The sequence below is a fragment of the Melanaphis sacchari genome, unplaced genomic scaffold, assembly GCF_002803265.2.
Source record: "Melanaphis sacchari strain LSU unplaced genomic scaffold, SCAv2.0 Contig12_pilon_pilon, whole genome shotgun sequence".
Lineage (NCBI taxonomy): Eukaryota > Metazoa > Arthropoda > Insecta > Hemiptera > Aphididae > Melanaphis > Melanaphis sacchari.
In genome coordinates, this window is record NW_020270527.1 from 3,485,351 (window position 1) to 3,497,192 (window position 11,842).

At 23.6% G+C, this 11,842-nt stretch overlaps 1 protein-coding gene across 2 annotated transcripts; it reads right to left on the bottom strand.

Moving 5' to 3' along the window:
• Positions 1–431: 431 nt before the first annotated feature.
• On the bottom strand, positions 432–3,109 carry LOC112591192. Of its 2 annotated transcripts, XM_025334923.1 has the most exons (3): positions 3,011–3,107; positions 2,712–2,947; positions 432–1,145 (listed from the first exon to the last, which is right to left on the bottom strand). In XM_025334923.1, exons 2-3 carry the CDS (start codon positions 2,722–2,724, stop codon positions 514–516), a joined length of 645 nt encoding a protein of 214 aa, XP_025190708.1. In that variant the 5' UTR covers positions 2,725–2,947; positions 3,011–3,107; the 3' UTR covers positions 432–513. The 2 variants fall into 2 exon arrangements, with proteins under 2 accessions (XP_025190708.1, XP_025190706.1); XM_025334921.1 differs by having other exon boundaries at positions 2,712–3,109.
• Positions 3,110–11,842: the final 8,733 nt, after the last annotated feature.

Below are 11,842 nucleotides of genomic sequence, written 5' to 3' on the forward strand. Positions count from 1 at the left end.
TTTTTTAATCTATATAAAAAAAATATTGTGTTAAGTGCATAATGATAATTTTTATGGATAATAAATATCAAAGATTGTTTATAATAATTCACTATTATTTTAAGCTACAAGTATATGGTACACATAATAACAAATAACTTTTACTAATAATTATTGTAAATTATTTAGAAGAAAATACTACAATCATAATGTATACAATTTAATTAAATAATCATTAATACATATATATATATATATATATATATATTTACATAGTAAAATACATTTTTTATGTATACAGTATTAAATATAATATAAATACATTTAATTTTACAAAAATAAATTAACATTTAACATTTTTAATTTATGAAAAATTAATTTAATAGTCTTAATTTATGTTTAAATAAGTAACATATCTATAGTTTTTTTATTTTACTATCTATAGTGTTTATTTTCCAGGAAATTTTTTATTGTTAATTTTATAGTAAAAAAATCTCCAATCAGCATTATGAAATAGTTGTGAAATTCCAAACGTTACTGGTATTTTTTATATCTGTTCAATCGCAATTTTTTTAATATTAACCGGTTGTTGATCACTAAATGATATATTTTTTTACAAGATTTCATTAGTGCATTCAAATCAGAGGGCTCTAGTTCTGCCAAAATATAGGGAATCAATTCCTCAGGTAATCCACATAAAGAAGGATATTGACCAACAGTAATTTCCAATATGGCACATTTAATTGGAACACTAACCAAATTTTTAAATTTTAAAGATAAATCAAATAAACTTTCTATATTTTCACAAGAAATAGTTTCATCAGCTTCAAAATTAATGCATTTTGATATATTTGAGTGAGTTAATGTTAAAATTAATGAATCACCAATAGAAATACCAATTAAATGGCATAACTGATTAGACATTACTAGCTCAGCATGAAAATTTTCATTATTTTTATACCAAAATGAATTTAGTGGCTGGCTCTTAATCATTTTAGCTAGTTTAATATTTGAATCAGTTGAGTTGAATTTTTCTGCCAAAGAAGTTGGAATAAAGCCAGTTTCAACAGTGAATACAAAAGCAATGTTGAATAGTCGTTCTTGTCCTAGACTGGTAAGTGTATTTGACAGAAGTGATGAAAACTCAGATGATAGTGAACTCTTTTCTAAAGCGCATAATAAAAATGATAGATAGGTAAACATATAAAATAAATAATAAATAATTTAAATGATCTAAAAAGAGTAATGATTTTTAAAAATATAAAATTTATTATGTCAATATATTAAAAGTTTTAGTACAAATATAGTTGTAGATATTACATGTTATTAAACATAGTAAATAGAGTTATAAATAAATAGTACTAATTTTAATTTTTGAAATTTTTTGCAATGAAAATACAAAGATTTATTAGTTATTTATTAAAAATTTAATATCTTACAAATATGTACTTATCTCATATTTTTATGCATTTAGATTTATATCATTTTTTTTAAGTATTTTAATGTAAATATTGATAAAATGATAAATGTTCATGGATATGTAATTAGGTACCTACTTCATTAAATATTATTTTTAAATTATTTTTAATTAGATGCTCATATTTTTTTTTTATATTGGCTCCTTCTAATAAACAACTGTAGCTCTAAAAATACTTTATAAATTCTAGTTGGTATTTTAACGCATTTTCTAGAAAAATAAAAATTATTATAAATAATTACTTAGATTACTTAGAAAATGGATTTTATCACAACAACAATTTGAGTGTTATAGGTATAAATTTATAAATAAAATGATGTTAGCACACTGTTCATTTTATTTTCCTAGCATATGCATAACATAGACCAAATGTATCACCTAACGTAATTTTATTTTATTTTTAATGATTTAAAGTAATCAATCTTAATGTAAAATTATTACAAAAGTTATAGAAAATAATATTTTTGAGGATAAGATATATTGATTTTATATTTTATTATTATTTAACTTTATAATATTCAATCTTGAAAAAGAAAAAATATAGTAAAATAGTAATATTATATTATTATCTAATATGAAACAATGTAACGTAATGTACATAATCATCATTCATCAATCATCAGTAATATTTAATATACCTACTGGTTGTAATTATTTTAATTATTTTTTAAGTTATTGCATTTGTATATTTTTATTGAACGAACCAAAGAATTGCTAAATTAAGTAGTCACAAATTTAAATTATACCTAGATATCTATACAAATCCAAAATTTTATTTTGTATATTATAGTTTTATTATTTATTTGTATATTTTTCAAACTAATGTTAACTATGTACAAAAGTTAAAAATTATGTAATAGTCAAATTTAATAACTATCTTGTTTACTATTAAAAGGCCAATTGATAAATAAAATATAAAATTAATTTATAGTTGTGTTCGATAATGCAACATTGATCAACCTTTAATTTTGAATTGTAATTTTAAAAAGAAAATATTAATTTAATAATTCACATTTTGTAATTTTCTATTTAAATTTTTAAGTTTGTAATAAAATTATAATATCTTTATTTATGTATTTGTCAGTGAAATAAAAATTGTAGTATTTAAAGGTTTTTTACTAAAATGTATACATTTTATATTTTATGGACCAAGATATTATTAATTTACAAATAAAAAATGTATTAAACAGTAATTTTAGACATTTCTAATCTATCACATATAATTAATCTGATATTTTTTTTATATTTTACTCACCGACAGTAGCCATCACAATGCATTAATGTAATTGATATTATTATGATTTCACTTGATAATGTATAAATATTTAATAATTTATTTTAAAATAAGTAAATGTCCATGGAATGTCTGTAGTCTATCAGTTAATACTTCATAGTTCATAACTTTTGGGTTCTTAATATTTGATAGTAGATAATAAATTAACGAATAATGATTAGTCACTGTACTATATTATTCAGACCGACAATCGTCACCTTAGAATTTTGAATATGTATAGATCAAAATATTACCAATATATTACAAATGCTAATACTAACCAATTACTGACACTAAGTCACTTAGACATACGAGATACAAATCGTCGTAGTGACAGAGTTGAGAGTACAGTCTATATAGTAGTACACTCAACAGTAAACAATCAACACCGTAGGTATGTAGAGTGTATGGCCGCTAGTCATGTTGATAACAGCGATCAATATATTATCTTTTTATAGAATGTATTTCCATCACGGTTGAAGATCTATATTAAACCGTGATTTCCATATAGCTTTTGATACGGATGTTATCAGTCCATAACCTTGGTCCATGATGACTATCAAATTTGTCGATATATGATCTAAGGATAATTTGGTATGACCACAGTATGACGTTGATATTCAGTGCAACCATGTAACGGGAATTAATTTTTCTTCGTTATAAATTGTAAGTACGGTAACACATACGGATGCTTAGAAATAAACGTTTAGTAAATAGGTAATTACTAATTATTATTGAGATCTATTTGAACAATTTCGTTTCTCATTTTTTCAGTATCTTACTTCTCGCTCACCATCTTGGGATTGTATATTGTTTTCATTTTATTATATAGTTTTCTGACTTTTTTTTTCAATTTGTAACGGTTAACTGTGAATGTCAAGTTAAAGTAGATGGATTATGATAATCATTAATGTATTAAAAATTATACAAGAAAATACAAAATATTATTATCACTAAACACAAAAAAGACGTTGAAACTAATTTATAATACTGTTTTAACTTTGCCGAAATCCAATAATGTATCCTTTAGAACGGAAGGTAATTGTTTTTAAAAATTAGTCATCAGAACAAGAAACTAATATTATATTTCAATGTGTCACATACGATTTGTGTACAACCATCCATAGTGAATACCTATGTAATAAATATCTGCGTGTGTATAATGTATAAAGGTATGTACCTACCTTTATTATAAATTCTATACGGATTACAATATAATAGTTATTAGTTATTACTTATTACTTATTAATCAGTAGGTAATATCCATCGAATATTAATTTGATGACAACGGTGCAATGCACATTTAATCTATAACACGCAAATAGGCTAATACACCGAAATATTATCTTATTCGTTTGTAAAGTTGTACTACCTATTGTAAAACTATTAACATTTCACAGTATTTTTTTAAACTATTTTTCAATTTAAGAAGATATCAAAATACCAACCAAGTTTTCGTTATATTTTAAATATTACCTATACTTAAATTATTATTTCATATTTTACATTTGTTAGGTATGTAATAGTATAAATATTGAATTTTTTTAAGAATTTTAAATAATTTTTTCGTACATTTCAGATTATTTTATGGATAATTTACAATTGTACCTCCTAAAATGTTCAAGCCTTATAATTATAAATCATAGGTAAGAGCTTCGGACCTAAACTATTCCAATGATATGTTTATAGGATCTATCTAACAATATAATTATTTCTTACAAAAATTCGACACGTATGAGTATTAAGTACATGCAATTGAACTGTGAATTTCGAGAAGGGCTCATCTCAAGTTTTTATAAAAATTGACTTACTTAGTTATATTTTTTTATATACAAGTCGTATAAACCAATATATTATGACCATAAAGTCTGTACTTTTGGAAAATGAATTGCTAAAACAAGCTACCTAAATATTGTAACAAAAAATTTGTTTTTTATTTTTACTGAATTTTTTTTAGTATTCAGTTGTTACTTGTGAGTTTTTATCTGTAGTTTCTTAAGTTGAATCATTATTTTTTCAACGTTACAGTAATTGTATAATTAAAATTTGTAAAAATATATTCTCCTCCTGGATATTAAATGAATAACATAAGATAATGCAGTTATTTATTTCATCTATAAAATTATAACAAAAACATACAGTACTAATATGATAAAAATAGTAAATAGTTATTTTAAAATGAAATAAGCGGAAGATTGTCCCAATTAAAAAAAAAAAAAATAACTAAACAATTTAAGTTCCTACTAATATTTGTACAATAAAAAGAAACCGTCATATTATTAGTATTTTTATTCATGCAAAATATGATACTTAAATCAATTATGGAGTGTAGGTATAGTAGCTAAATTATGTTTAAATTATTAGTTGTTATATAATAAGTGTTGTAATTCCAAAAGTAAATTAATTAAATTCGTTATTAACGTATATTGGTATCTTGTAAGTAGGTAGGTATCTATACAATAAATAGATACGAAATGTTTTCTTATTAGGTACATATATAATTTTTGATTTCATAAAATATCTATATAGTTTACTTAAAAAACTGGGTAAGGAATATTAAAATATAATTGAGTTTTTATTTCTATCTTTGATGAGTACGTACGTATTTAATATTTAACTATACCTACGTACCTATTAGGTATTAATTATTAGATTACCTATATAACTATAATACCACAACATATAACTAAAATTTGATAATACTTTACTATATTTTTAGTAAAGTAAATTAAATCGCGTATAAATGAATATAAAAGTATTCCATCATAGGCGCAACTGTGAAAGTAACTGTAATATTTCGATTTGACCATTATCTATAAAATAGTAGGTAAATTATTGATAAAATTAACTAGTTTAACAAACAAATAAAATTACGATTGCAGATTTTACAAACTTAGTTTATAGTTTATTTATTTATAATGTATGTAGAAATATAATAGGCATATAAAAACAAGTTCAACATATGTATAGGTATATTATTTTTAGGTGTTAAAATGGCTGTATTAATTTCAATAAATGTTATATTATAGATTAATTGGGACTTAAAGAGTATAATATAAGTTAATTTTTATCTATAGAAATTAATTTTTTTTTTATTTACTTCTAATTTTCATTAATATACAAAAAACAGACTTAAAGTTTATCGTTATAGATTATAATTATGTTGTTATACAACTTGGGTACCTACGTAGTACTGTCCTACATTAAAGTTGTTTAACGGAACCCGATTTTAAACGAATAAAACGTAGATACTCCCTCATGTAGTCATGTATTAAGAGATCGCCACATCCGCCTGTATAATCTCCGCCTTTCAATTAGTGTAAAACACATTAAATATTATGTTCGAAATAATCCATTTTACTTTATATTATTTTTAAATTAGAGTAAATTAACCTACAATACAATTTAAAAGTAAAATTTTTATCTAGATCTATTTTTATCTTTTTTATCTGGCTTTAATTGACATTTTAATTACTAAGCAAATTATGGGTATTTTCACATTTACAAAAAATATTTAGTTTTAAAATTCTCATAACTTATTTTGTTATCTATTACGCCTTATTTTCAAGTCCAAGCTTTTTATCAAAAACAAACTATTAATATATAAATTAATACTATAACTTATCTGGGCCTATGGGCTATGACATCCAAACTTGGAGATGTATCAAATTTTCTCAAACATGTATCATCTAGGCTTTGCAATCAATTTCTTTTCACAAAATAGCATCTGTACCACGGTACGTTTTACTTTCATTACACAAAGACCTAAAAATTGAAACATCATACCAAAAAACTATTACGAAAAATTCCACACTAAATCAATCAACACACGAATCTTCTAGTATTTAACCTAGCTAGTGAATCCATCCCAGATAACCTACCTCCCCCACGTTGACTAAAAAGACACTGGTGTTGAGATCTTTTAAATCCCGATCTGTATTAATTAATTAGACTAAATTTTTCTCCTCCCAAGTCAGAGGGTTTATACAATAGTAGACCTTTTTCATCATATTTTTTTATGTTGCCATCTTAGTTTAGCTACCTAATTTACTTATTGTGTTTAATGATATTACAAATTATAAATGCATATAAAAAAGTATTATTTCGTAATCAAAATATCAATGAAAGTATTTAAACTGTACTAAATAATAATATTACATTTAAATTGTATTGTTGGTCAATTTACTTTAGTTTTGAAAACAATATAGAGTAAATCAGTAGAATGCATTATTATGAATATAAAGTTTGCTATGTTGTACGTTTGTAAATATTGCAAAGTACGGCAAAGGAAATAAAAAGACAGTGTTTATTCTCCCAATCTCGTTAATACCAAAATACCTGCTTTTTGATTTCAAACTTTATAATTGCCTACAGTATGCTTATCATACTCAATCACTTTAAAAAAGTCACAATAGAGAAGTTGATCGCAAGTACTATGGTATCAACCTACCTTCTGTCTCCCACGTGAGACGCTTGTAAATCTGATTTGACAATATAACTGTCTCACTTGTATGTATATGTATACAGTTCTGTATTAGGGATAGAAACAAAGCGATATCAACCTATCAAGAAGCCTTCGTTATCCATACACATAACTAACCACAACAATAGTAAATAAACTGTCCGTCTACTATCAGAATATTCGAGGGATCAACACCAAATTAGATATATTTACTTGTAATATCTCTTCTCATAGCTATGATACTATTATACTTACTAAAACCTATATATATATATATATATATATATATTAATGTAATTGACTCTGAACTTGGCCTTTGTTTCCTACATACCTACTATTATTGCAATAATCGTGAACACAGTGACAGAAATAATCAAATGGAAAAAACGTATTTTTATTAATTGTATACAGCCTTAGTAAATAATATCAACCTTAACTTATGAGAAATATTAATTTAAAATTTCAAGTTTTTTGTTTAACATTAATTGAAAAAACTAAGAAAAGTCTAAAATTTTTCATGCTTATAATTACCTTAAAAAGTTAAAATATAAGTCTTAACCATTTATAAGAGATTAGATACCTACTTATGTTCGTAGATGGTGAAAATTTCAAGTATTTACAAATATTTTGTGTTTGAATTTTACTCAAAAAATAAAATTGATTTTATTTACTTACATAAAAACTTGTGTTTTCCTTCATTCATTTTTTTTTTTTTTTTGAACTATTGTGAAAAATATTTGGGAATTTAAATTTTGATCTCTCAAAAGTACTTTAATATCTAAACTATGTGTACATATAATAAAATATAATAAAACTAGGTGTTATTAGGTAAAACTGTAAAAGTATTTAATATATATATATTAGATTAATATAAAAACAATAAAAGTTTAAAATACCTAACCTAACTTATTGTAGTTTTAAATTTAATACCAAATATCCTGTTACTCTATGCCTATCAAATTCACAATTGAATAATAAATATTAAATAATAATATTAATAACAGACCATATTATGGATATTTTTCTTAAATTTACATTTAGATTCAGGTCGATGAGTATTAAATTTGGAACTTTCATTTATTATTATCATATAAGACATAATTAATACAAATTATTAATAATATAAATTTATGTTTGGAAGCTAGGTATATTAATAGTTTTGATTATTGCATACTAGCATTGAAGAGATATTTCAATATTTAACATTAATAGATTATAATTTGATTATTTATATTTCATACATACATCATAAACCAATATCTATAATGAGTTTAATGATATAACTTATAAAATTTGTCCTGGTCTTGAACAAATTTCTAATATATTTTTTTTGCATTATAAATTTGTTTTATCACCTACCTTAGGTGCTATTTGATTGATTTCTTGCTATGGGCGTTTTTTCAGACAAATGAAAAATTTCTTTTATCGTTCCTGTTTTTAAAAGTGGGGATATTAACCACGCAATAAACTACCAACATATTAATATAATATAATCTCAATTATTCCAAAAATATTTAAAGGTATTATTTACAAGAAAATTTCTCCTATTTTAAAAACAATATATTTTAGACGCACAGCATGATTTTATGTCTGATAAATCTACTTCAACCAATCTCTTGATTTTGCAACAATATATGTTAAATGTATTTAAATTAAACTGTCAAGTGAACGTAATATACATAGGCTTCGCTAAAGCCTTTGACAAGATTGATCATAGTATACTCGCCACAAAGTTGTGCCAATCAGGTTTCTGAAATCTTTTATTTTCTTGGTTAGTCTTCTTTTTATTCGGTCAGAAGCAGTACGTGAAATCTAAAAATTAAAACTCATATACTATGTAGTAAATACAATGTTATTTTTGCTTTTTTTCAAGAATGTCGTGTGGCTTCTCTTCTTTTTAATATTTATACTAATATTAATATTATCAATTCAAGTATATTGTTTTTTTACCGATGATATTAAACTCTTCCGTATTATAAGGATTCCACTTGACATTAAATTGATTTAGTATGATCTTAATGATATTTAAGTAATCCGTGTAATACAAATAAGTTGCACTTGAAAGGTTAAAATGTAAAATTATTATTTTTTCTAAGAAACTTTGTTTTTATATTTTTTAAATGATTTTGAATAAGGTTTAGTTAATCATATAAAAGATTAAGGTATTAATCTTGACTTCTTTCTTTCGTTTAATACCTATTATTGATTATAATATCCATAGTAAAAACCGTGTATAAATACATTCAAAGCACTAGTTAAGTCACAATAATCAATTCTCCTTATAACCAAAAAGATTAAATAAAATATAAAAAATTGATATTATATGGACATAATTTAATATTAAAATCAATGTGTCATATTGTTGATGTCATTAAATTGTGACTTAAGGACATTCAGAAAAAATAAAAATTAGTTTTATTGGGTATCTTAAAACTAAATTTAAATTATATTAAAAAAATCTGTTCTTAGATTGTACTTTATTTTTATAAAAAACATGTTGTAATTATTTTCAATTTTTAAAATAATTTGTTTTTAAACTTGCACTATTCAGATCCATTTAATTTGATAACATTTTTACTGCATTAAACACTAAACTGATGGAAAAATCTTCATCGAGAATATCATCTTCTTTATTATTGTCATCTTATTTGGGTTCTTCAGGTTAGTTTGATTTAGTCAATTAGTTTGATCACTTAATGGCTCTGAAGTTAGCTCATCATTATAAAAATTAATATTATAATCATAAATTTTTGGCAAATTTATTTTTCATCTTGTTCTTCTTAGATTACTATTGTTGTTTATTAGTATGATTGAAACTAGTGTGATGAAAGTAATTTTAAACTGTACTCTTTGATAAATTTACCAAAGCTTGAACATTCATTGATATGTCATTTAATACCTGAAATATACCGGGCTATTGTTAATTAAGAGTAAGATATTTTTTTTTTCTCCAGCTCTAAATCCCAATTTAATACAGTCTTAGACTATAACTCAACAGTCATACAAATTTTAAAATTTAATTTGTATGTTATCTGTAGACAATCGATGTTTTTGATATTTTTAAAATACTGTGGTTTACGGAATTTTTCTGTTACGATCAGTTTCATTTTCCCTTCCCGTAAGCTTGGTCATACTTTTTGAGCCACTCTCGTGTTACTTCAGTGTTAACCGAATTTGATTTTTACTTGTTGTCAAAAATATAATATAATGCCTTGATCTAAACCTTTGAATCCAACCAGTTAAACAATTAAAGTTATGCTTACCAATAACTTTAAATATAATTCAAAGTAGAACATCCTTAATTCTAGTCTTTATCAATCGAAACTGTAATAATTTTGATAATCCACTAACTTTTAAATGACACTATTGCGCCTTTATTAGATCAATTTTGAATTATAATTCAATAATTTGGTCTCCTTATATGTCTGATCCAATTTCTTCTCTTGAGGCAATTAAAAATAACTTTTTAAGACTAGTTAGTAAAAAATGTGATATTCGAAGTTTGCCTTACACACCATATAAACCTTAAGTATAATGTTTAAAACTTGATTCTTTACAAGTTAGAAGGATAAAACATCAGATTTGTTTTATAGACAAAGTATTGAATGACTATATTTATTGTCCAGGTCTGTTACCGAATTTAATATTTCTAATTCAATTACTTAAATGATATTTATTTTTACTTCTCGGATCTCACAGTATCTTATTTTTTATATTTTCATTGTGTTTCCACATACTATTGTAATTGGACTCGTCCATTTAATCATAATAAATAAATAAATAAATTAATGTTTACTCAGTGATCAGCTACCATCCTTTGTTGGGTCCGTCAATAATTGGTTAGATGTAAGTCGTTTGGTTGCATACTAATTATTACGTCCTAAACTTAGATCTTGTACAATAATATGATCTAAGGTCTTAAAAACTACAACTGCAGTTATAAATAATAATATACTAGCTCCGAATCATATAATTTATAGGGTATCCAATTTCATTATCAGATTCAAAATTATTTATAGGATGTGCTTAATAATATATTGTGTATTTATTTTTGGTGTATTTATAAATCGATTAAATGCATTTTAAACATATAATAATACAATATTAGTACCAAAATTCACATAAAATATCTTGTATTGAAATAAAGCTAAATAAGTGCCTACACTATCATGTCTATATCATATTTTTTTTTTTTTGTAAAACATTTTTTCAGGGAAAAATTTCCAAAAAATACATAATGTAATGTATTTAATACATTTAAATGGCAATTATTTTTTTATTTATTTTTTTTTTTTTTAGTTTCTCTACTCGGTGCAAGAAAATACTATCGATATTCGATAGTCATCGAAATATTTAGAAAAATGACATTTAGTACAAGTTTAAAATTGTTTTATAATTAGAAGATGATTTATCATTGTTTTTAAACTTAAGGTGACATTATAAATGTAACGCACTCTGTGCTCCCAATGGTCCAGCATATTCCTGTTCAGAACTTTTTAAAATTTGTATTTATTTTTTTATAATATGCCTTTGTTATTTTGTCTGTTTGTTTCCTGCTATTATTTTGTCTCTTAAACAATGGTATAAGATACAAAGGGTGTTTTGAGTCCTAACATAAATCTCACTATACTTTGGAGGAGTAAATTTTAAA